We start from the raw sequence: 27978 nt of genomic DNA on the forward strand, positions 1-27978 counted from the left end.
GGTCGGAGATTTGGAGGGGAGTTGCAATGAGATTAGTGGAAGAACAGCATCTAGTAAAGATGAGGTCAAGCGTATTGCCTGCCTTGTGAGTAGGGGGGGAAGGTGAGAGGGTGAGGTCAAAAGAGGAGAGGAGTGGAAAGAAGGAGGCAGAGAGGAATGAGTCAAAGGTAGACGTGGGGAGGTTAAAGTCACCCAGAACTGTGAGAGGTGAGCCATCCTCAGGAAAGGAACTTATCAAGGCGTCATGCTCATTGATGAACTCTCCAAGGGAACCTGGAGGGCGATAAATGATAAGGATGTTAAGCTTGAAAGGGCTGGTAACTGTGACAGCATGGAATTCAAATGAGGAGATAGACAGATGGGTCAGGGGAGAAAGAGAGAATGTCCACTTGGGAGAGATGAGGATTCCAGTGCCACCACCCCGCTGGCTCGATGCTCTAGGGGTATGCGAGAACACGTGGGCAGACGAAGAGAGAGCAGTAGGAGTAGCAGTGTTATCTGTGGTAATCCATGTTTCCGTCAGCGCCAGGAAGTCTAGGGACTGGAGGGTAGCATAGGCTGAGATGAACTCAGCCTTGTTGGCTGCAGACCGGCAGTTCCAGAGGCTGCCGGAGACCTGGAACTCCACGTGGGTCGTGCGCGCTGGGACCACCAGGTTAGAGTGGCAGCGGCCACGCGGTGTGAAGCGTTTGTATGGCCTGTGCAGAGAGGAGAGAACAGGGATAGACAGACACATAGTTGACAAGCTACAGAAGTGTTGTTTCTTGTATTATTGTCTCCTGTGTCTTTAGAGAACTGTTTCACTTTGATATCCTTTTTCTTCAGTCCTGATTTTCTCTTTCTTTTCTTCTGTTAACTAGATATTCTTTGTTGTTCTTCGTTAGCTAGCTAGCTTCTTCCAAAAGAGTCCCTAGCAACTGCTTAGCAACTGGTAAACAATTCAGCTTGCTAAGATAACTACAATTTTATGAAAAATAGTTATTTTTCAAAAGCCTATCTTCTTTGTTTGTTGCTTGTTTTTTCTCCTATTCAGTCTTGCAGTTTTCTTTAGCTTTTTTCCGATGTACTTCACTCTAAAAACCATGTAAATTTCAATATTTGTAGGAGCTCATTTTTCAGCTGCTGCTGCTCAAATTGGAGTTCCGGACTACTTTCCAGACAAGAAACAGGTATTTAATACAGACACACTGCAGACAGAACATTGCGTTGGACTATCGAGAATAACTAATGCAGAATTTGTATCTAGCTGTCAACTTATTTTCTTAATTTTTTTTCACAGTGCCAAGCTTGATTGATTTCTTTGGAAAGAAAATGTTTCTAGAATGATGACATCTGAGAGGACTATCCCTTTAAAAGCTATGCCACAGTACAGTGCAGTTGACTGTGTGCAACACATACTGTACTATATTGCCGTCTAAGACCACGCTACAGATGGTCTCAAGGGGCTGTTTGACTGAGGGATTTCCTAGCTGACTGTACCCTAACCAGGAGGGTTGAGAGTAGATCCTGTACAGTACATAAGAGCCTACAGGATCAACAGGGATCCATAGGGATCAAACCCACAAGCTCAACTCTGTCCTCTGTCAGCCTGATTCTTGCATCCCTACAGAGATTATCATCAGCCTTTCTACCGATCTTCTTGGAACGTCCATTCTGAGGTATTAGGCTACTAATACAAGGCAGGCCATTGTATCTGACTGGGACAGGTTGCAGAAACCTGCACGTGACATCACAATGCCTCCGTCTTTCTGCCCTGATCCATTTAGCTGTGTGGTGCAGGGGTCAGGGAGAAAGAGAAAGCCAGTACACCAATGTCCTGCCTAGTGGGTTATTGAGGCCTACTATGAGTGCTTTAAGGCAGAATAGCAGTAAAGAGCCAGTGAATCTCAAGATTGAACTTGGGTCTATAAACAATAAAACCAAATTGACTATTTGGTTTGAAATATTAAGACCTAGACAAATATATCCAGCCTCTAGCTCTACATCGTTTATGATTACATCATTAGCCTTGTAAATTCCATCCAATACTAAATGATGACAAGTGAGATAATAAATCATAATTTGTGGCAGAAACTGCACCCAGGTTAAAGTTTCTGCCTGTCTGTGGTGTAGGCAGCCCTGATGACATCATCGTCAAATCATCATATCCCTCGAGTCAAATCCCTTGAGTTGCAGTGCCTACAGATTACAGCTGTACCTTATTTGTGTAATGAAATATTAGAATTCATCCAATTGTATTTAGCCATTGTGTAAGAATCATCTACAGCCAGAGATTTTCTAGAAAAGTCTGTTCGTTTTCTGGGTCTGTGCCAGCATCTATGCCAGTGTCGCAGTACACTGACAGAAAAGGTGCCTGCCAGCCAGCACGCAGCCTGTTCAGACAAAGGACCAAATGGAGGCTGAAAAGACACTCTAGCTGAAATAGGTCGCTTCTTAGCAACTATATATCTGTGTGTCAAAGCAGGGTGCCCCTTTTATCTGCAAGTTAAACCCTTGATAGGGTACAATCATTTCTGATTTACATTGCAAAGAATCGATCTAGAATATTCGGGAGGTAGAATGAATAATCTGCTGTATTCTAATTTCATATACTCAGCATTATACTGTAGTAGTATCACTATTATACACTCGGTGGCCAGATTATTTGGTACACCAATCTAGTACCGAGTCGGACCCCCCTTTGCCTCCAGAACAGCCTGAATTCTTTGGGGCATGAGCATGTTGCTCAATTGGTATCAATGGACCTAACGTGCACCAGGAAAACCTTCCCCACACCATTACACCACCAGCCTGTACCGTTGACACCAGGCAGGATGAGGTCATGGTCTCAGACTCTGCCATCAGCATGACACAACAGGAACCGGGATTCATCAGAACAGGCAATGTTATCCACTCCTGAATTGTCCAGTGGTTTTTTGATCATGTGCCCACTGGAGCCGCTTCTTCTTGTTTTTACCTGATATGAGTGGAACCCGATGTGGTCGTCTGCAGCAATAACCAATCCCCGACAAGGACCGACGAGTTGTGTGTTCCAAGATACTGGAACCGGCACGCCTGGCACCGACGATCATACCACGCTCAAAGTGGCTTGGGTCACTCGTTTTGCCCATTCTAACATTCAATCGAACAGTAACTGAATGTCTCCATACCTGCTTTATATAGCAAGCCACGGCCACGTGACTCACTGTCTGTAGGAGAGAACCATTTTCGTGAATGGGGAGGTGTACCTAATAAACTGGCCAGTGGGTGTATATTATACTATAACTCAGCATATGGAGTATTAACATTGAAGGACCATAACAAAAACGCATGGTTGGGACCAGCTTGTTATTTCATCAATTTAGGGTATGAACTGAAAATTCTATTAAATGCCCACTGAAACAATTATGGGCAATTACCCAATTCAAACATGAAGGGTTGATTCAATTTCTTAATTCAATGAAGTTAAGATGATATGATAGATCCCATCTTTACAAAACATCGTTCTCATCAGGGCAAATGGACAGTACTAGAACATACCCACTGGGGAAAAAAATGGTTGAGTCAACGTTGTTTCCTGTAATTTCAACCACAAAAAAATCTATGTGATGACATTGAATCAACGTGGAAAACTAATTGGATTTGCAAAAAGTCATCAGCGTAAGGGCATTTAGACACCCAACTAACATAAATCCAATAACATGTGAAATGTCATTTTTATTTCACGTTGAATTCACGTTAGTTGACAACTTAACCAAAGCTAAATCAAAACTAGATGTTGAACTGACGTCTGTGCCCAGTGGGTAGTCAGTACTTCCACGCTTTTGACCTTCATATTGAGTCCTAAAAGCCCACAAACCTTTTCCAGACAGTCTGTCTACTGCAGCCCAAAGTCAATGACACTCAAAAAGCACAGAGACAATACACCACAGAAAACACTGCCGCTGACGGAAAACACACAAACTGCTGCTAAGAACACACACTGTGGCACAGTGACCTTCACACTCTATGGGGTGAACTGCAAGCTCAGTATACCTGGCAGCCCGTGCTCACTGGAGGTAAGTTATACATTTGGCATATGTGACTTCAATAACTCAAAAGTAGAGACAAAGATCAGGCTTTCAGATATTCATATACACACATGCAGCCAGTCAATAACCTAACCATGTGTTACTTACTGTATGTGAATGAAATCACAGCTGAACGAACCATTCATACAACAAAGAATCCATGCATAAGCACCTTCCCAGCCATACCATCACTCACTTAGCTTGACTGTAAGCTGCACAGACTCTACAGTATGTTTACAGCACAGCAACACTGCCAATAAAACAAATGTATGGCTGCAGAATCACCCTTGTCGTCTGCAACTCCCTTCTTTCCCCTCTCTCTCTCAACCTCCTCCATTGCACCCTCAATCCTTGCTCCTCTCTCAATCACTCTCTTCTCTCTGTCCGTCTCTCATCCTCCCTTTACTCCCTCACCTTGCATCAGTTCCCTGCACAGACTCTCTTTACTGTGTTGCTTTCCTCCCTCCTCCACCTCCTCTTCTTCCTCCTCCTGGCTCCCGTGGCCACTCTCCTTCTCTTCCTCCTCCTCCTCCTCGGAAGCAGAGGAACTCCACACCTCCATGGTGACCGGACAGAAGCCCTCTTCCATCCCTCCTTCTGTTATACTGCTCTTTTTATTCTTGTTCTTCTGTTCCCTGCTTCAGCTCTATGCCCATCCCAATAAACCGATGCTGTGTTGCGTGTCCAAAACAATATCTTCCTCTGTGTGTCCCTGTGACTGTGTGGGTATGTGTTACGTGTGTGAGGAGACTGAGCTGTCCTTAGTGTTAATATGTAATCCCTCTGACTGGGAGGTCCATCTGTCGTTACCCTCCTGTTTATATCGACCTGGCCACACTGGACTATGGGACAACGCAGAAAGAGGAGGGGGGGTCGGAGGTAGCTTGAGACCAAAACGACGCATAAAAGCTAAAATAGATCATACCTAACTTTGCCTAAGAACTATACATATAGAAATGCAAGGCTTTAATATAAAACTCAATACCAATTATAACCTGGTTTAGCAAGAGAATGCACTTAGTCCCTGCACCCCTGTGAGGCAGAGCGAGATGGTACGCTCCAGCCAAGGCCATGACTGTTGTCTCCCTGCACACATAATATTGGTGCAGACTGAGCCACACCCCCTTTCTAGAGGGAGAGGAATGCAACACTGACACTGTACACACAGACTGAGATTGTAAATCGACTGTTGATGTTTGTGTGGACTGTTGCTGTTTGTGTGGAGAGAGGGGAGGTGTCTGAGAGGGAAAGTGATATATGAATTGATGTCAAGCTGGGTTTTCAGCAGGGCCTCTCGATTTACTCTTCAGTGTATTAGCACTGCACAATCCTCACATGCACAGTAAAATAATGCAATCACAATTGTTCCTCAATTCTCAATGCAAATACACTTGATGAATGTATACACATGAACTGCGAACGTACAAACTGGAGAGATGCCCATTGTTTTCATGTTTTCCAATTAATGGTCTGTATTGATGGAGTTCAAATAGAGTTATCCCAAAGTACAAAAGCCGCTTATTTCACATCAACTGATACGTGTCAAAACAATATATCAGATATATGCCAGGTATGCTTTATTGACATATAACAACTTAGTATAGAGAAAAACACACCCCTGAAGTCTAGCCTTCATCACCACCATCATCATCTCTTCATCCACCCAGTGCCCTCCCTGTTGCTACCCTGGCACGCAAGTGTCCTCTCCAAATCAAATATTAACCTCCCCTTCATAAATGTTTCACCCGCAGACGGCTTCTTTCTGGTCGAGTACGGCACGCAAGGGGCGGCTGGGACCCCTTCTCTTTTCCTTTCTCTCTTTACACCCCCCATCCCGCTTCATCCCTCTATCCATGTCGCGTTCCTACCAGGGTTGTTTACCGAGCGCCCCCAACACAACGCATTAGCCAGCCAGGACAAAAAACAGAGGCTGCCAGCTCCCTAAAAATACCAGCCCAGCCCATCCCATACAATTGGACTTCCTTAGCCTTCCAAACCTAACTGATTCATTCAGTTAACAGAAACAGGTCGCTGCTACAATAGGATTTGTTGAATCACAGTATTAGAAAGACAATGGAAAGTTAGATTAAGCTAAGGCCAAGACGGCTAAAGGAGGCTACAGTACAGAATATAGTGTCAGGCCCTTTGTCTCCAATAAAAAGTGCAGCAACACGAAGCTCATTAAAACCTGTGTAGTAGTAAAGTTGGGTAACATTTCCCTCACACCATCTATCTCAAATCTGACGTTTTTGCAAAGGCATGACATAACAGATACCATAAGCACTAAGCAGTCATAATTAGCTGACTAATTTGACACAGTCATGACTATGCCAACCTAGCCATTGTTTTGTTTTTTCATCGAATATTTAAAACTTACAATATACTTGCAGTGAAGCCGCTCAACAACTACATCACATTAGTCAATTAACAGACTCCCATCCAGAGCGACACACAGAAGCGACCAGGGTCAACGCCCTGCCCAAGGGCACGTCGACAGATCTCCCACAAGGTCAAAAACGGGGACCTGAACCAGCGATCCATCAGCCACCGGCCCAAGCTCCCAACCGCCAGGCCACCAGCCCTTTAAGACAAACCCCCCCCCACACCCCCCCACACAGTTCCCCAAGTGCTGCCCCTCAACCATCCGAGACCCCCCACACAGTCCACCCCAGCCTAGCCATTGTTAGTGTGCATAAAAATAGCACTGCAAGCCACCTGACAATGTTATATTGACATAAAATGATGTCAGTTATCATGACTAATGTAATATCATGCTAATAACAGTGGAAGGATCAAGTAAAGTGTTACCAAGAGCTGCCACACTAATTCAAGGACAAATCCATTCTGCCTCCGCAGATATGGACAAAAACACAAGTTCCTAATCAATATTGACACAAGAAACCACTTTGCATTGATATCACCTCCTTGCAATCAACCAATGGAAAGAACACACCCTTAGAGGTCAATGGCCAAATAGTTTTATGGGCGCCTATGGTTTACGTGGAAACAGTCAGAGCAAAACAACACCGTAAGCTCCATATCACTGATCAGATAAAGAGAGACTGAACCAGTGTAAAGTACACTATGAAGAGATCACATAGCTAGATACGCTTTGACCAACAACGAAATATGAAGGTGGCATCAGTCACGTTCTGCTCTTTGAAGTGGTCAGCCGTCCAGTGCAACGGCAAAACACAAAGGTTGCATCTGAAATGCCCACCCTACTCCCTGTCTAGTGCCCTACTTTTGAACAGAGCCCGGGTCAAAAGTGGCGCACCACAATAGGGAATAGGATCCCATTTCAGACGCATCCAGAGACAGGGTTGTTTATCATAGGGGTTTGCTCCCTTTCAGGTGTGTCTATTTACTTCCATGGGCATCCACCCATATCCCTGCCAGTTATGTTAAGACTGTAAGCTGAACCGGTATTCCAAGCAACAGAGCCAGACACAAAGGACTACTTACTAATACGTCTGTAACTGGAATGAAGTTGAATCGTTTAAAAAGGGTGACAGAGACGGAGAGAGAGCCTTTGAGGCGGAAAAAAGAAGTCAGGAGACAGAAGGTGCATGAAAGAGCAGGAAATAACAGAGAAAAGGAGTAGAGAAACATACTGAATTGCTATAAAGGAGACAGCTAGAGGAGGGTAGAAAGTGAGAGAAGCAGTGAATGGGTCAACCCACAGATGGAACAGAGAGCAAAAACAGGAGGGAGGGAACAGATTTAGATCAGAACAGGTGTGCACCAAGGTAGATTGCCAGAAGAAGGACAACCAAATAAGAGATGTACAGAAGTTTAGGGCACGTGCCGCGTGCTAAGAAGCTAATGTCAACACGGGACCAGGCATAAGGCACAGCTGTGTGTCGGCTGACTGGCTGTGTACCTGTCTGATCTGTGTTCTGCAAAGAAGACTGAGTGAAAGGAGGGTACAGCCTATCCTGCCTTATGAAGGGGTAAGCCATACAATCCTATGGGACATCGCGACTCTGGCACTGACTGTACCCCCAGTCCAAAGCAGCTTGAATGAAAGGAGAGTACAGCCTATCCTGCCTTATGGGGGATTATTCTCACTATTTTATTGAAATCTGGCAACCCTAGTATCCCTAGCACTGTAACCCCAGTTACGATCATCTTGAATGAAAGGAGAGTAGTCTATCCTGCCTTATGGGGGATTATTCTCACTATCTTATTGGAATCTGGCAACCCTAGTATCGCTGGCACTGTACCCCCAGTTACGATCGGCTTGAGTAAAGGAGAGTACAGTTTATCCTGTCTTACAATCAATCCTATGGGAACCAACATGGCAACGTGCCCCTAGTCACGATCGGCTTGAGCATAGGGCCGGGACAAAAGCAGTCTTGCGATACTCGTTAGTATCTTGGCAAGGAAACAAAACACAGAGCGGATGTAACTTCTTTAGGAAAACAGTCCTAATCTTGGAAACAAACATCATTATGTTGTCATCCAGAGTCACATGTATTTATTTTCCAAGCTATAGCACAATATTTTACATACAGCTGCTTTTTAAATATTGCCATACAGGTATCGTCCCAGCTCTACTTTAGGGAAAGGACGGTATAGCCTATCCTGCCTAATGGGAGAGTTAGCCATGCAATCCTATGGAAACCTGGCAACCCTAGTACTGCACTGATGAGGTCAGAAGTTGAAACGTCCGTCTATATTTGAGACCTCCGACTTGCTTTCACACTAATTAACCCCTTCGGGATGTCTCTCTAAAAATTACACCAAAGGCCACAAATACATGCCGTTGACACAGCAAACCCAAACTCTGAGCTTTCAACCTGTCACCTCTCTGCTCTAGACTATGCTCACAAAGATATCTTTCAAATATGCACTACTGATGGGTTGCTAAGACGACCAAGTCCTACACAGTGACGAGAGTACAGTCAGTGTCGCCGCGATGTCTGAAGAGCAGTGAGTGCTCGGGGCCAAGCCCTTTGTAAAAGGCTACTGTTAGAGTCAGTTCTGAACTGGAGGTGCAGAAGGAAACTGATTATAGCTAAGAGGCTAATCGGTTTATTGGCATTTGGCATCTGTGGCCCCAAGCATCAAGGGAAGGGATGTGGCTAGAGGATATGACACCTCCCCTAAAGTCACCAGAGGGAGGAGGGGAGGAGCTTCTGTTAGCTCCTCTACTAAACAGACCATACATACATACATACATACATACATACATACATACATACATACATACATACATACATACATACATACATACATACATACATACATACATACATACATACATACATACATACATACATACATACATACATACATACATACATACATACATACATACATACATACATACATACATACATACATGTGTGTACTACGGTACTGTACTGATAAATGGAGATTCTGATATTATAGTGTCCCGTTAAGGTGATTATGACAAGTGGAGTAGCATTGTAATAGTCAGTAGCATGATCATGTTCAGTATTGGATTTGGGTAAACTCAGTGTTTGTTATGTTAGATTAAAGGATACAGTATGCAGGCTTCCATGTACCGAATCAATTGTTTCTTCATAGAATCCGACGATCTTGTGACTATGATCAATTTCACCCATATCTGTCTCTAGCTCATATTTTAGCATTTACCTTTATAACATTACCCCATTAAAACAATCACAATATTGTTGAAAAAACATTCACAAATCTCATTCGATTTGTTTTTCCACGTCTACGTAGGAGAGTCAAGCGAAAACACTTTGTTGAAAGGACAATTGAAACAGATATCATCTTCAGCCAGACCTTAACTCGGATACTGCGTCAAACCGATAGGAAGAATGTTCACCTCAGATTTATAGTTTGAGATAAACTAGCAGGAGTTTACCATGGTCATTATATACGGTCCTTCCTGTTGGCAAGGTGCCGCCAACCAAACCCTTTGGACCCATACCACCCCATCTAACTCCAATCATTTAGTCACCACTACTGTGTGATTCTATTATGAGTGTGTTTTCAAGTGTGACTTAAACACATCACGATAAATTGGTCCAATATCAGATATATTATTGCAGGACGTATTGCTACAATCACAATCAATGTCTTCTCTTGTGGACACTACTAATGCATACACTGTGTGTTAAGATATCTTATTTCTTCCAATTGTATTTGTCTTACAGGCAAGGAGTCAGACCACAAGCTCTTTAGATCCACACCATATGGATGACCTGATAATGGCAAAAGAGAGAGAGATTATCCCATCAATGTTATACTATAAAGCCTAGTGATTAAAGGATATGTGTAATCTGTGTACAAGTTTCCATTGTCCAATTCCAAAGCATATGTGAGGGGTCAATTCACAGTAGGACTTTAAGATGGAATTGCTGTAGGCTAACACATTGCCTATAAAACACTAGTGGGCTGTTCAATTCCGGTCCTGGAGTGCCGAAACATTTCATTTATTTTTTTAAAATATAGAATCCCAATCAATTTAACATGATCTTTGTGGGCCTAGTCATAAAGATTTGTAATTTAACTTGAAAAATGTATGACCTTTTATTGTGGCATAAACACAACCAGTCATGATGTTTTGATCTGATTGTCAAACAATGACTTCAAAGCTGGGCTGGATGAAGAAATCATAAGCCACGGATTTATTTTGTATTTTTTATATGAGGCATAAAAACTAAACAGTATGTTATGGTGTCGGGTGCATTTTTCTGGCATGGTTTAGGTCCACTTGTAGAATCTATGCCAAGGCACATTGTAGCTGTTCTGGCAGCTTGTGGTAGCCCAAACCATTTTAAGACACTTTATGTTGGTGTTTCCTTTATTTTGGCAGTTACCTGTATGTGCTTGTGATCAAACTTAATCCACAGTTATTGTTTAGAAACTATTGATCCTCTTTGGCTAAATTATGCTCTCTGGTATATTTTGAACATTGAGAGCGGACAACTGTGGTTGAATAAAAATAATAATGTTACAAATAAAAAAAATGGTTGCCTCTTGGGCTTTCAACGGTGTTGGGCCCAGCACCTGACTCACACAATTGACCAGTAACATTGATTTATTATGCAGTTTAAAAAAAAGTTGATTAACCTCTCTGGTATCATTGGGACGCTAGCGTCCCACCTCGACAACAGCCAGTGAAATTGCAGGGCGCCAAATTCAAACAACAGAAATCCCATAATTAAAATTCCTCAAACATACAAGTATTATACACCATTTTAAAGATAAACTTCTTGTTAATCCAACCACAGTGTCCGATTTCAAAAAAGGCTTTACAGCGAAAGTGCACCATACGATTGTGTTAGGACAGCGCCTAGCCACAAAACACCATACAGACATTTTCCAGCCAAGGAGAGGACTCGCAAAAGTCAGAAATAGCAATTCAATTAATCACTTACCTTTGATGATCTTTATCTGGTGGCACTCCCAGGACTCCATGTTACACAATAAATGTTTGTTTTGTTCGATAATGTCCCTCTTTATGTCCAAAAACCTTTTGTTGGTGCGTTTAGTTCAGTAATCCAAAGGCACAAAGTGCGCTCTCAACATGCAGACAAAAAGTCAAAAAAGTACAATAAAAGTTCATAGAAACATGTCAAACGATGTTTAAAATCAATCCTCAGGTTGTTTTTGTCATAAATAATCAATAATATTTCAGCCGGACAAAGGCTTCGTCAATAGAAAAGGAGAAACAAGAAAGGCGCGCTCCCGATCACGTGCTGGACTCATGTCTGGAAATTTCCACTGTCCACTCATTGAAAGTGCTGTATCTCCCTCATTTTTCAGAGTAAAAGCCTGAAACAATGCCTAAAGACTGGCCACGTGTAGAAGAAGCCATGGAGATCGTGAACTGGGTCCTAAGTCTTTGTATGGTGGATGAGCTTTCAATGGAAAAACAGCCTTTCAAAATAATAGTACTTCCTGGATGGATTTTCCTCAGGTTTCCGCCTGCCATATCAGTTCTGTTATACTCACAGACATTATTTTAACAGTTTTGGAAACTTTAGTGTTTTCTATCCAAATCTACCAATATATGCATATCCTAGCTTCTGGGCCTGAGTAGCAGGCAGTTTAATTTGGGCACGCTTTTCATCCAAAATTCCGAATGCTGCCCCCTACCCTAGTGAAGTTTAAGCAGTTAACCAATCAAGAGAGGGCCCCCCAGTTACCCACGTGGGCCCCCTACCTCCTTCTCCTCCCCACATCTGATGATTAGCAGAGCAGCAGCAGCAGGCTGTATACACTCATTGACAGCGGCTCCTGAGTCCTCCTGTGGTTGGCGGTTGCAGTAAAAAAAAAGATGTGCATTCGGAAAGTATTCAGACCCCTTGACCTTTTCCACATTTTGTTACGTTACAGCCTTATTCTAAAATTGTTTTTTTTTTAAATCCACTTATCAATCTACACACAATACCCAATAATGACAAATCAAAAACATGCTTTCAGAATTTTTTGCAAAATGTACACTACTGGGTCAAAAGATTTAGAACACCTACTCATTCAAGGGTTTTTCTTTATTTTTCCTATTTTCTACATTGTATAATAATAGTGAAGACATCAACACAATGAAATAGCACATATGGAATCATATAGTAACCAAAAAAAGTGTTAAACAAATCAAAATCTATTTTATATTTGAGATTCTTCAAATAGCCACCCTTTGCCTTGATGACAGCTTTACACAGTCTTGGCATTCTCTCAACCAGCTTCATGAGGTAGTCACCTGGAATGCATTTCAATTAACAGAGGTGACGCCTTAAAAGTTAATTTGTGGAATTTCTTTCCTTCTTAATGCATTTGAGCCAATCAGTTGTGTTGTGACAAGGTAGGGGTGGTATACAGAAGATAGCCCTATTTGGTAAAAGACCAAGTCCATATTATGGCAAGAACAGCTCAAATAAGCAAAGAGAAACAACAGTCCATCATTACTTTAAGACATGGAGGTCAGTCAATATGGAACATTAAGAACTTTGAAAGTTTTTTCAAGTGCAGTCGCAAAAACCATCAAGCGCTATGATGAAACTGGCTCTCATGAGGACCGCCACAGCAACGGAAGACCCAGAGCTACCTCTGCTGCAGAGGATAAGTTCATTAGAGTTACCAGCCTCAGAAATTGCAGCCCAAATAAATGCTTCAAAGTTCAAGTAACAGACAGCTCTCAACATCAACTGTTCAGAGGAGACTGTGGGAATCAGGCCTTCATGGTCGAATTGCTGCAAAGATACCACTACTAAAGGACACCAATAAGAAGAAGAGACTTGCTTGGGCCAAGAAACAACAGCAATGGACATTAGACCGGTGGAAATTTGTCCTTTGGTCTATTGTCCAAATTGGAGATTTTATATTCCAACCGCCGTGTCTTTGTGAGACGCAGTGTGGGTGAACGCATAATCTCCGCATGTGTATTTCCCATCGTAAAGCATAGAGGAGGTGGTGTTATGGTGTGGGGGTGCTTTGCTGGTGACACTGTCTGTGATTTACTTAGCATTCTAGGCACACTTAACCAGCATGGCTACCACAGCATTCTGCAGCGATACGCCATCCCATTTGGTTTGGGCTTAGTGGGACAATAATTTGTTTTTCAACAGGACAATGACCCAACACACCTCCAGGCTGTGTAAGGGCTATTTTACCAAGAAGGAGAGTGATAGAGTGCTGTATCAGATGACCTGGCCTCCACAATCCCCTGACCTCAACCAAATGGTTTGGGATGAGTTGGACATCAGAGTGAAAGAAAAGCAGCCAACAAGTGCTCAGCATATGTGGGAACTCCTTCAAGTCTGTTGGAAAAGAATTCCAGATGAAGCTGGATGAGAGAATGCCAAGAGTGTGTAAAGCTGTCATCAAGGCAAAGGGTGGCTACTTTGAAGAATCTCAAATATAAAATATATTTTGATTTGTTTTTGGTTACTACATGAGTCAATACGTGTTATTTCATAGTTTTGATGTCTTCACTATTATTCTACAATGTAGAAAATAGTAAAAATAAAGAAAAACCCTTTAATGAGTAGGTGTGTCCAAACGTTTGACCGGTAGTGTATATATCACATTTACATAGTATTCAGACCCTTTACTCAGTATTTTGTTGAAGCACCTTTTGCAGCGATTTCAGCCTTGAGTCTTGGGTATGATGCTACAAGCTTGGCACACCTGTATTTGGGGAGTTTCTCCCATTCTTCTCTGTAGATCCTCTCAGGCTCTGTCAGGTTGGATGGGGAGCGTCACTGCACAGCTATTTTCAGGTCTCTCCAGAGACGTTCTATCGAGTCCAAGTCTGGGCTCTGGCTGGGTACTGAAGGACATTCAGAGACTTGTCCCGAAGCCACTCCTGCGTTGTCTTGGATGTGTGCTTAGGGTCGTTGTCCTGCTGGAAGGTGAAACTTCGCCCCAGTCTGAGGTCCTGAGCACTCTGGAGTAGGTTTTCATCAAGGATCTCTCTGTACTTTGCTCCGTTCATCTTTCCCTCGATCCTGACTAGTCTCCCAGTCCCTGCTGCTGAAAAACACCCACACAGCATGATGCTCCCACCCCCATGCTTCACCGTAGAGATGGTGCCAGGTTTCCTCCAGAAGTGACACTTGCCGTTCATCAGACCAGAGAATCATGTTTCTCATGGTCTGAGAGTCCTAGGTGCCTTATGTCAAACTCCAAGAAGCCTGTCATGTGCCTTTGACTAAGGAGTGACTTCTGTTTGGCCACTCTACCATAAAGGCCTGGTTGGTGGAGTGCTGCAGAGATGGTTGTCCTTCTGGAAGGTTCTCCCATCTCCACAGAGGAACACTGGAGCTCTGTCAAAGTGACCATCGGGTTCTTGGTCATCTGCCTGACCAAGGCCCTTCTCCCCCGATTGCTCAGTTTTACCGGGCCGGCCAGCTCTAGTTAGAGTCTTGGTGGTTCCAAACTTCTTCCATTTAAGAATGATGGAGGTCACTGTGTTTTTAGTGACCTTTAATGCTGCAGACATTTTTTGGTACCCTTCCCCAGATCTGTGCCTCGACACAATCCTGTCTCTGAGCTCTACGGACAATTCCTTTAACCTCATGGCTTGATTTTTGCTCTGACATTCACTGTCAAGACCTTATATAGACAGGTGTGTGCCTTTCCAAATGATGGCCAATCAATTGAATTTACCACAGGTGGACTCCAATCAAGTTGAAGAAACATCTCAAGGATGATCAATGGAAACAGGATGCAAATGAGCTCTATATTTCGAGGCTCATAGCCAAGGGTCTGAATATTTACGTAAATAAGGTAAATGTTTTTTATTTTTTATGAATTTGCAAACATTTCTAGCAACCTTTTTACGCTTTGTCATTATGTGATATTGTGTGTAGATTGATAAGATTATATTTTTTTTTAATAAGGATGTAATGTTACAAAATGTGGAAAAGGGATGTGGTCTGAATACTTTCCGAATGCACTGTTTATATTTTAATTTTTGAAATACATTTTTTGTTTTGTTTTGCTGCCTCTTGGGCCACCCACGGTCCTGGGCCCAGGGGCTTCCGCCCTGGTAAGCCCCTGCATTAATCCAGCCCTGCTTCAAAGGGCTGTTTTTCTAGACTACCTGTGAACATTTATCCACTGGTAACATATTTTCAGCCTCCAAACAGTGGGGAATTGGAAGAAACATCTGTTACACAAAACACCAAAAAGTATAATAACATTTGGCGTTTGTCATTAGCCCAAATGTAAGCGTCCACTGCTGTCCATGTGCGTCTCGGTGTCAGCCACTCATATCTGCCTTGGGAAAATGTCTGTGTTTTGTCAAATCACATCGCAATTTGGAGCGTAGGCTATACCAGACATTTTCAAGTCCATCCGCCAATTTTTCATGCCTCTGACATGCGGTAATGATAAATAATGGTGTAATATAGCCTCCAGTTTTCTTGTCATTTTATTTCAATAGGCTCATGTTTTACCGGTAAGGCGTACCCCCACAATTTATTTTGCTGTGACACCCTACCAGACCGCCTAAAACTCTTTATGAATACGGCCTCCGATTTAGATCTAGGAGACCAGGTAGATGCTTTCACTCAAACCAGCCGCTGCATCGCATGAGTCAACTCATCATTGGATTTAAGATGTTGATTCCCTCCAATCTAAGTTGGTGAGGTGATTAATAACTAGTAAAACAGGTGCGGTACATTTGGCACACCGGTACCAGAGTTGCCTTCTCCTATGCTCGATGCCTAGCGTGGACAGAGTGGTGGACTTACAGAAGTACTTGAGCGTCTCTTCTATCTGATCGTGTGTGAGACCCAGGGCGACCTCCGGGGGCAGCAGAGGGGTGTGGAGCCAGTCGTCGTGGTCGTAGCCAAACATGCAGTCCGCCCGCAGAGTGTAGTTAGGCAGTTCCTCAGACAGCAGGCTCACTATCTCCACCTCACTATCGCCACCTGAACAAAGTTCTGACAGTGGAAAGGGAGGGAGGTGTATGAGGGTGTGACAGGGGAGAAATGGGAGAACAAAAAGACAGCATTCATCACATTGGATTGAGCGCTCTGAAATACACAAGTCTCTGCTGCCCCCCTGAGGCACTGACCGGATGACACAGTTCCCACTCACCACATTATAACGCATTACATTAAAAACATGTAATTGAACAATGTTCCTGGATGCAGGATGATAGTCCAATCTAATGTCCCCTGCAATGGTTCTAAGAGACCCATCTTCCCACTAGCTTCTAACAAGTGCTGTCCAACATGAAAGTGAACCCATTATCCAATCCCCTATAACCCGTCTACTACATTCATTAACTGTGACCTACCAGTGAGGGTGGACACATCATGGCTTCCCCTATCGACTCTTTCCAGGAGGTTGCACTCCATTTTAAGGCCCTCATATAGGGGCAGGGTCTCTGCATCGAGGCCCCCGGACGCCTCCCCCTGCCCCCCATAAAGGGAGAGGGTCGACAGGGGGTCCAGTGGGGAATGTGGGGGCCAGAAGAAGAGATGAGGAGGAGAGGGAGAGGGATGAGGGTGGGACAGCTTGACTGGGGCCGGGGTGTTCAGGGTGAGGATGGAGGACTCAGGGCTGGTCCCTGTGAGGGACTGAGGCCCCCTGGTGGATCAGGGAGAAACAGCAGGCTGATCGCACATCTGGTACCAAAGCTGGTCTGAGAGGGAGAGAGAGAAAAAAGTGAGTGTTGCTAGGTTTCCATCCAATTTGTGACAGATTGTCATGCAAATATTCTAAAATCCACATAAAAACAATACGTGCATTTTCCCACCAGAGATGGGTTTCCATCAAATTGACTTGTTGCAGATGAAAGGTGTGTGATGACGTTTTGCACATCAAAATACATTTTGCAGTTAAGTTCCCATGTACTGAATAAAAACGACAAGTTAAATGGGTTTCCATCGCATTTTCAACTCTATTGATGGGTTTATCACTAAACAAAATTGTGTCAAATAGCGAATGTGGCAACTCTGGTATTGGCACATGCACTCTAGCCAACACCGCAGATACTGTATCTACGACAAAAGGGTAAGATTATTTTTACTTGTCAAACGGCAGTCAAGCATTGATGATCATGTCACCAGAATGAGACCCTCGATATTTATTGGAAAACTCATTACTTTGCACTTTCACCACCCTGTGAAGTTCATTATACCTTATTTAATCTGTAGCCTAATAAACTCCATGCGTGACTCCAAATTTACTTTGACATTGTGGTTATTATATCAATATTTGCATAAAAGCGTTTCAAACGACATTTCTCGCATAATTCATTTTGCAGACACAAAAAGATCCCACCTTGTCTGTCTACTTTATTTTTGGAAAGTTTACTGAAACAGTTTCCATCTTGTCATCACATTTTTTTTTTATCCGACATGTACTTTACTCGCATAAAAAGGTTGGATGGAAACCTGGTTAGAAAGATTAATTCAAACCGACTATCTTTAATTCATCAACATCATAGTATTTTACGTTTTAGTACGGAATGGCATAACATTAAATGCCGTTTTACGTTTGAACATGGAATGCCATCAAATATGAATGTATCAAGAAAACTCTCATCCCTTTACTGGAATGTATTTCACCAGTTTTTCCAGGTGAGATACTGAAATGATGCTCTCATATTCTATAACAGCCTGGTTAAAAGACATACAGATATAGGTAAAGTTTAATTAGAAAAAAATTACTTCAGACACATGAACCACAAATTTACAAGCAACTTCATCTTTTTAAAGCCATGTACAGTGTCATGCATGCTCCAATTGTCTCACTAGGCTTGGCCTTTCCCCACAGTTTTTAGGGTCAGAAAGCTAGTTACCCTAGCTACACAGTTACAACCGGAGCACAACACACCACCTTATGACATTTAAACCAACACAGTTACTAAACAAAGCTTTACGAGGCATAATAAAAGTACTGTACATTCCAACTAGGACCGTGTGCTATGGCTAACTGCAACCTGTATTAGAGTAAATGCTAATTCATACTGTTTACGAAAGCAAAGAGAAACAGCAAACCTTAGCACACGGTCCTAGTTGGAATGTACAGTACTTTTATTATGCCCCACCTCATTTTCTCTTTGAATTACGTCACTAGCCAGGCTCTTCAATTAAAGAATGATGTCCCTCTTCATAAGGCATATCACATTCACTTACATGTCCGCCAGGAAATGCTGCGGGCCATCGTTCTGTAACTGAATAGCCTGGCTAGTGACGTAATTCAAAGAGAAAATTAGGTTGGGGGGGGGAATTCAGGACATTCTAACAATGGGCAGCAAAGTAGCCTTAGTTTATTGATGGAACTAAACAATTGTCACATCCAGTTTTGTCATATTGCGGTTGTTAGTGTTTGGATACATCAGACCTAGGCAATATCAAGGCCAGTGGTAAAGGACAGTGGATATCATACAATACATTAGCTATGCATTGCAGTCTGAGTCAAGGACATATTATATGAGGACTATTGGGTTAACAAAGCACTGACCGTGCATGTGGGTAGACAAAACATGTGCACACACACACACACACACTCAGCTGTGCGCAGCTTGCCACACACCCACTCAAGAGACAGATGAGACAGATGAGAATGACAATCTCTCCTCCTCTCCTCCTTCCTCCCCCTCTCCAACCCCCTTAATTAACTGAGTGTATTGCTCTGGTCACCCTGCCACATCCATCCATCCACTCTCTCCACTTACAGCTGTCAGAGGGAGCAGCAGGGTCGTATACGTACTCTAGGTCTGGCTTTTACTGTATCCACCCACACCACCATGATGCATAATGTCTGGTAGTTCTGTAGCATGTCGTGTCTAGTGACTAGAATGATAAGTAGCACTTGTGTTTTCACTAGGATGCAAAATGAGGGTGCATGGATTCAGTCCAAAATATCATGTTATTATACAATTGTAAATGTCTTATTCCCACGCCTTAAATGACAAATAAAAATATATTGAGGGGAATCAATTGGCATTTGGTAATGGCACTCAACTAACCTGCAGCACACAGTCTCACACACAAAACACGCGCACACACACACACACACACACACACACACACACACACACACACACACACACACACACACACACACACAAAGACACATCGTCTCTTTATCTGTCATATTTACATGCTGCCAAGGCCAAGTTGGCAGGCAATGTATTGTCACATTGTGGGTCTATTATCTACCCAGCCAAGCGCAGCCTTGTATCCCATTTAGAGGGGGTCACCAGTGAGCATGGTTATTGGCCATCTCCCCCTGTCTCTTTCTCTGTGTGGTTGTCGTTGGGCCAGGCAGAATGCCAAGGGAAAGACCCTGTTACGCTGCCCAGTGTACAACCCTGGGCTCCACCAGGCCCTCGCTCCCCAGATCGACCAGCAAATTAACAGTCCAGAGAATCCACAGGAACTGTGAGAAAACAATTGTCCTGTTCCCTAGACAAACACACAGTGGGGTGCGGAAGACTGGGCCACTAAGGACAAAGCCAAAAACTTCTGATCCCTGAGGATGTGTTCTGTACAGTATATCCATATGGATATAATCAAACATGCAGGCTATTTTCTGTGTAGCCTACACAAGTTACTCTTGAGAAATGTGGAATGCACAGCAATATGCACAGCAGTATGCTACGTGGTTTAACTCAAACAAGGAAAGTTACTTCAATCTGAATTTCAAGGATCGCAAACTACTTTCCTAATGTAAATGAGAAGTTAAAACGTTACCTTAATGTGTTATAGTTGCATAGGGCCGTTCATCCAAGATGAGCAGTGCCAAAAGTAAAGGAATAATGAACTTCAATAAGTCATGTATTAAGTGTAACTCTCTAACTCTAATGGATGTCATTCTGAGTCTGACTGACCTTCCAGAGGACTCACGTTGAACTCGCCAAGGCCGGTTGGAAGAGCCTGTCTTTGGTGCTCTTTGGCCGTTCAGAAGGGGTGTGTACGTGTGTGGAGTCACACAGGAACGAGAGAGGAAGGAAGGGCAGACGAGGGTGCTACAGAAAGAAGCGAGGGAGGTTGGGAGGGGTAGAAAAGAGACAGTGAGGGTTGAGGAGGGACACTTGCAGGGTACAGTACTTAGGAAAGTGGGAAGGGAGGGGGTAGGAAAGAGTGGGCAAACTGAGACGGCGAGAGAGGGCATAGGAGGGAGGAGAGGGGCCCTTGAGAGAAGGGTACTTAGGAAAAGAGGGAAGAAAGAGATGAATGGGTCACACTCAATTTAGCCTGTCACCACCAGACTGTCACCACCAGACTGAATAACAAATCAGAATTTGCAAACCGGCTGAGAAGGAGAAGCTTGTCAAATGCAAATCTCGCCTCTAATTGGCTGCGAGGGCCAAGGACTCTGGACCCATGGTCTCCCGGGCAACAGTTTGGTCATGTGACGAAGCCCAACTGATGCCTCTGCCAGTAGGGATTTTATTCAAATGGTAAGTACGTAATTATTCAACTTCAAGGTAGAAGCATGTACTTTATCCACAAACCAGAGAAAAGCTCTGTACTAAAATGGGGCAAGATTTACAAGACCCTTTGCACTAGAGAGAAATCTGCACAGGAAAAGCTAGAACAATCAAAGTCAAACAATATAAGACATCCACATAACAACAAGAAAGAGGAAAGTACACCTCTATGATCGCTTTAGTAAATCTAAGCCAGATCACACCCCACACAAGCTAATACACAATGCATCAGTGATGAAACTTGTTTTCTGAACCCGGACAGGGCTTCCATCCAAGAACTTCAGCGTTCTTTCACTGAGGGTGTACCTGACCCCATAACTGGCCTCATTTACTTCAAGTGGTGCCACACAGTCCATTACTGTGGTGGCCAGGGAGGGCACTATGGGATAATGAGATCAGATAGATAGGTAGGTAGATAAACTAGTGCTTGAATGATACCCTCCATTTCATTATTTAACACTACCATGAAATAGCAGCCTATATGGTCTCTCCTGATAGGCTTAAATCAAGGAGCTGACCAGCCAGCATGCACACGAGATTTAGTTCTGGGTGACGAGATTAGAGCCTTTCTAATGATTGTGGTTCAGGCTACCGTCATTTCCGGACTATTGAGCGCACCTGAATATAAGCCGCACCCACTGAATTTTTTTAATTTTTTTATTTATTTTGAACATAAATAAGCCGCACATGTCTATAAGCCGCAGGTGCCTACCGGTACATTGAAACAAATGAACTTTACACAGGCTTTAACAAAACACGGCTTGTAACAAAAATAAATAGGCTTTAACGAAACACGGCTTGTAAAAAAAAACAAAAAAAATTTGCAGTAAGCTTTAGTTGTCTTTTTGCACTGAGTCAATTCCTAACGCTGCTGTTTCCAACGTCTTATCATCGACTCATTAAGACCAAGCTCCCGTGCAGCAGCTCTATTTCCTTTTCCAACAGCCAGATCAATCGCCTTCAACTTGAAAGCTGCATCATATGCATTTCTCCGTGTCTTTGCCATGATGAGGGTGACAAAATGACTACCGTAATCAGAATGATGGGAAGTTTGAGAGCGCTAGATTTAATCTAAACAGTAAACAAAAAAGTTTTTGACCTTAACCCGTTCGGCAATTTCATTGGTCTAATGAAAGCTTCATGCCGCCAAAAAACTGAGCACGTCACAGAATGTGTTTTTTTGGAGAAAAAAAATTTGAAAGCGGGAAAAATCCATATATTAGCCGCGTCATTGTTTAAGCCGCGAGGTTCAAAGCGTGGGAAAAAAGTTGCGGCTTATAGTCCGGAAATTATGGTAATTATAGTGGCCTCATATAGGAGTGTTGCTCCCATATGGCTGTGTCTAGACTTGACAGTTAATGTAGTTTTTGTATTCTGATCATGGAGTTCTGATCATGGAATTCCGAACACATCACGCATCTACACCTACATTTAAAATGTGTCCACCATGTGCACATTGTGTCCAGATTCCCTTTTCCCGCACTATATTAAATGCCAGTATGCATTCTGCAAACGATAGAATAGGCTAAATATGATAATAACACAACAACAACTGATGGCAGTAGCTATCTACTGTAGCTAACTAGCCGGCTAACCTCTGTAGCTAGCCAGCAAGCAAAATTCAAGGGATTGCAAACGGGTTAGCATAACTCTAGCCAAACAAAAAAAGAATTGTTCTAAATATGAAATAGCTGGATAGCATTTATGAGGCCAGCAAATATGCTCCACACACGCTAGGAATGTATTTCCTCCGACGTTATAATGAAAAGGTGCCTCTCGGTCCCAAAGCACACATTTTCTGGAGACTCATAGCGGAGTGCTGATGACATCACCCACTGTGTGCCCTTTTGGTAGCCTGATTGCATCCAGACTGAGTTGAAACCCACACACACACACACACACAATACATCCCTGACCACCTCCTGAAGTTATCAGACCCCAATGCATCTAGACCCGTCTTTTCAATACGATCTTCGTATTCTAATAGCAGAAGTTGCATGTAAGTGTCAAGTGTAGACACGACCCTCATTTTACATTTTTTACATTTTAGTAATTTAGCAGACGCTCTTATCCAGAGCGACTTACAGTACTGAATGCATACATTTCATTACATGCATTTTAAATTATTATTTTTTATTTTTTTGTACTGGCCCCCCCGTGGGAATCGAACCCACAACCCTGGCGTTGCACACACCGTGCTGGCATTGCAAACACCATGCTCTACCAACTAAGCCACAGTCTACCAACTGAGCCACAGAGGTGTCCCCCAAAATAGAACAGGTAACATTAGTTCCTACTAGGTAGGCCTTCAAACTAAATTGCGGAAAGATACTGAAAACCCACCAAACCTCTGAGAAAAGACAAGAATTAGTTAACACACTATACAAATAAAAAGCAGGAAATGAACTATTAAAATAGTTGATGGCCTATGATCCAGGAGGAGTAAAAGGCCTGAGTAAGTATGTAAATACTATTCGTATCTCTGGAGCCAAGCAGCCAGACAACATGGGTTGATGTCGGTGAGGAGTATGCAGAGACATGTAGCTACTACAGTCTCATTTCAAGCAGCTGAGCTAATGAGATGACCTTAGCCACTGTCTCGTGTTCAGAGATAAGCTGCTGAGTATCTAGACACAGTGTTCACTCCCCAAACAATAAATAATGCCTACGAGACTTTCTGCACACTTACCATGGCTGAACTGCCTTCACTACAAACCTGATTCATCAAGTCACAAGGCAATTACGACTAAATGATATCTCAATTTAAAAAGGCAGACTCAGCGAAATGACGTCGCCGCGAGCAGCACCGCAGATATTGAGATAAGTGAGACGCAAGACTTCGCTCTCACACAGCATCTGCGCATGTGCACGGGTTTGCTTCACGCTGTTAAAGCGTGGTAGACAGGGCACCAAAACAGCAGAGAAGTTGAGCCTCACACTTCAACGCTCTCAGTTGTTGCGGAAATTGGCCCACTATGCTGTTTACTTTCTGCATGTACGTCATATCGCTGAGTCTACCTTTAAAGTAAGCTGAGTTTCCTGATTCCAATAGAATAAAACAAGCTTCTCAGAGGACGAGGAAAGTGATATATGTTCCAAATTCCTCCCAATCCCCTCAAAGCCTAATATTTTCCCTAGTCAGCAGCCGCAGTGGCTGCAAGATGCTTCCCCCTGCTATCGCTAACCTGATCAAAACCGCTGACAAAGCCATCGACCCTGGAAACCGACTGCCGTGACATATAGTCCTGTGTGGCTCAGTTGGTACCGCGTGGCACTTGCAACGCCAGGGTTGTGGGTTCGATTCCAACAGGGGACCAGTACGAACAAATATGAAAATGTATGCGCTCACAACTGTAAGTCGCTCTGGATGAGAGCATCTGCTAAACAAAAAATTAACACATTCTTTTTTTTTAAGACAAACTGACAGATACCATCCCATCCAACAAACATCACATCTATCACACCCTGTCTACATAGGTCTTCTAACAGACGCTTGGCTCTCTTTCCTATGAAGCAACCTCCCCCCAAAACACTGCAACCACCATTGACTCAAACTGGGAGCACTGGTTGGTTAACCATTAACTTCCTCACTGTACTATTTCCCATAAAGACCCAGTCTATCAACCACCTCACTGATAAAGGTGTGGCGTCTCTTAAATGTATATTGTTTCAACTCTGGCACGGGAATAGAGGGGGAAAGGAGTAGGACAAAGCATTTGAAGATCATTGTTTGTGCATTTCCAATGTGACGTTTCAGTTATTCTCGTGGCACTGCCTATCTAACAATATGTACTATTTGGATGCTTTGAAAATGACTCGTGTGATGTCTATATGCCATCTGTTGTTATGCCCGTTTGTCTCTTTTAGATCATATGGATGGTACAGACAAAACCAAAGTCTGGATAAACGTTGAAGCCTCTGGATCTACAGAGATGAAGCCACAGATACTATTGACATGATCATAGGAGCAGGGCCTTGATCAGGTACAAACCAAGGCAAAATGCAAATCACCAAGCCTGTCGTGAGTCATGACAAAAGGCAGGATATGAGGTGAGAGATAACTCTCCACAAAGCAAATGAGGGAACACTTGGTATAGTATTAGAGAAAGACAAAACAGGAGAGTGGATGAGAGAGAGAAAGAGAGAGAGAGCAAAATCGTAAGAAAGCTAGCGAGAGATACTACACAGACACCAGCATCTATCTTTAAAATGACCTCTATCCAGAAGATTTGTTACAAGCTAATGAATACAGCATGATACAGAGGCAGGTATAGGGCATGGGAAAGTGGAGGAAGAACGAGATGGGGGGGAGAAAGAGAGAGACAGAGTGAGAGCATACAGAGACACAAAAAGAGACAGAATGGGAGAGAGAGAGAGAGAGAGAGAGAGAGAGAGAGAGAGAACAGCACTGTATCAGGAGAACCTTTACTTGGACAGAGACCGGTTATTTTTACAACCCACTAGTCACCCAGACAACTGGAGCAGCTATATCTGGACTCCAACTACGGTATGAATAGAAAGTGGCCTTAAATACCTAAACCTAAATACCAACACACTCGCGGTCTCAGCTGATTATCTGTGTAGACCAGAGGTCACTAGCCCTGCTCCTAAAGAGCTAATACACTAATGGGTGTGCAGGATTTTTGTTCCAGCCCAGCTCTAACATACCCGCTGTCGTGATAGGACCAATCTACTACTCACAAAGACCTTGATCGATTGAATTAGTTGACTTAAGTGTTGGGCTGCAACAAAAGCCTGCACACCCTGTAGATAGAGTCAAGAGTCCGTGAACAAAAGCTACAAGTGAGGAGAGGTTGAAGGATTGAGAGTCGAACACAGTCATCATTATGTCTGTCAAGTGGTAATTCTCATCAAATGTAATGTCATTCACAACTCGGCATTAAGACGACAAGTAGGACCATTCAAGCTTAACAGAGTGGCATTCTACCTCTAATATGCTAACAGACAGAGAGTTGCTATTGTATCCATATGGTTGTATTTGAAGGGAGTACACTGATGGTTTGGGTAGTTGGGAACACCAATGCACACACTATATCCTTTATCATGCACACATTTGGTCTGCGCTAGTGTGAATTGCTGCAGTTGCGACGTGGCTAAAAGAGACTTTCACACAACATGCAATTCAACTCAGGTCAACTTGACTCTGCACAAATACCTTGGACGACTGCACCGTATTACATTCTCTCGCCCTTTTTTTAGTAGGAAGACGGTATTACTAATTGAAACCACTCTGCCAGCTCACAAGACAGTTATCACAGGTCAATAATCAACCTAAAGTGGCCACACACAAATACAAATGCATGTGTTGCGCACACACAGTACCTCATGTTCTGCAATGGCTGCCAACCACATCTGCTCTGTCTGGCCAAAAGCTCCTTCAGTTTTTGTCAGTCATACCACGCCAGGTAAACTATAAATCCTTTCAGACATTTGCCCTCTCACACACCAGACACATATTTCCCTACACTTCTAGATATTGAATATTTTCTATATAGGCCTCCCAAGGAAAGAGAACAGGTGACATGCACCTGTATAGTCACAACATTAGCTAACTCATGTCGTTATAATAACATAGCCACAACATTAGCTAACTCATGCCGTTATAATAACATAGCCACAACATTAGCTAACTCATGCCGTTATAATAGCATAGTCACAACATTAGCTAACTCATGTTGTTATAATAACATAGCCACAACATTAGCTAACTCATGTTGTTATAATAACAGCCACAACATTAGCTAACTCATGTCGTTATAATAACATAGCCACAACATTAGCTAACTCATGTTGTTATAATAACAGTCACAACATTAGCTAACTCATGTCGTTATAATAACAAAGCCACAACATTAGCTAACTCATGTCGTTATAATAACATAGCCACAACATTAGCTAACTCATGTTGTTATAATAACAAAGCCACAACATTAGCTAACTCATGTCGTTATAATAACATGTCACAACATTAGCTAACTCATGCCGTTATAATAACATAGTCACAACATTAGGATAGATAAACCATGCCATAATAATAACATCTAAACAGTTGATAAAGTACAACCACAGCATCAGTTAGTGAAATATCGAACCTTGGTATATGTTAACCCCATCTTGCAAGTACTGTGGTTCAACAGGCCTACAGGCCTTTTGACTGGCTCTTACACAACCTAGCTAAGGCCAACAATACACACATGACGACACAATACATCAGCTATGAAGTGAACCTCTATGATCTTCAAAATAACAGACCTCTTTACTGTGCTTCTTGTCAATGTTTGCAATGTTTTCATTAGACTGAAAGCATTCTAAAACACACACACAAACACATCTCTAGTTTGCAGTCAATTTGTTTAGTCTGCCCCGAATGTATTGACATTACAAAGTTGCAGGGAGGGGAGAACAAACACAGAAGTCCTCTGTGCCGGCTCTCTCAGGGATAATGAACGCAAACCGAGTCAGAGGCTAACTACAGCAGCATAGACACAGAGACAGTATGCTGATAATGCTAATAACATTAGGTTATTAGCTTTATTGACTGAGTAGATCACTTGCTGTTGTAAATGACAGTTACTTACCGTGCTGCTAGGAGTATCCTTGCATTGATTGGACGTAGGTACAGTTGCTAGGACAGTCTCTCCTTGAGAGTGAGTGAGCCCGAGTCAAAACCAATGGCCTCTACAGCTGCTGCTTCTCCTGTCAGCTACCTTAGCCCTCATCCAGTGTGGTGTCCTGGCTGAGAGGGAGAGAGAGAGAGAGAGGGAGTGAGGGAAGGTGGGAGGAGGTGGGGTTATAATGGGTAGAGAGATGGGGGAGGGACAGCTAGAGAGGGTGTGTGTGACAGACAAAGAGATTGTGTGTGTGTGTGTGTGTGTGTGTGTGTGTGTGTGTGTGTGTGTGTGTGTGTGTGTGTGAGTGAGAGAGAGAATGAGAGTGGAAGACAGTCTGTGAGTCAGCACTTGTACACGCTGTCATATTGCAGCTGCAGGCAAGGAATTCCCTCTCCCC

General features: G+C 43.1%; 1 protein-coding gene across 7 annotated transcripts in view; it reads right to left on the minus strand.

Moving 5' to 3' along the window:
• Positions 1–27978, minus strand: part of LOC106587732 (trafficking kinesin-binding protein 1) — a 44986-nt gene that overhangs the window by 15015 nt on the left and 1993 nt on the right. For 6 of the 7 annotated variants that reach the window (XM_014176339.2, XM_014176381.2, XM_014176357.2 and 3 more), the window contains exons 2-4: positions 27549–27706; positions 16801–17148; positions 16250–16441 (exon numbers count right to left, since the gene is read on the minus strand). In XM_014176339.2, coding sequence (XP_014031814.1) covers positions 16250–16441; positions 16801–16861 — 253 coding nt within the window. In that variant the 5' untranslated portion in view covers positions 16862–17148; positions 27549–27706. Of the gene's footprint in view, positions 1–4463; positions 4876–16249; positions 16442–16800; positions 17149–27548; positions 27707–27978 lie in introns of those variants that run through there. The other variant, XM_014176348.2, reaches the window with a different exon arrangement.

Source organism: Salmo salar, chromosome ssa02 (genome assembly GCF_905237065.1).
Source record: "Salmo salar chromosome ssa02, Ssal_v3.1, whole genome shotgun sequence".
In the NCBI taxonomy this organism is placed as follows: domain Eukaryota; kingdom Metazoa; phylum Chordata; class Actinopteri; order Salmoniformes; family Salmonidae; genus Salmo; species Salmo salar.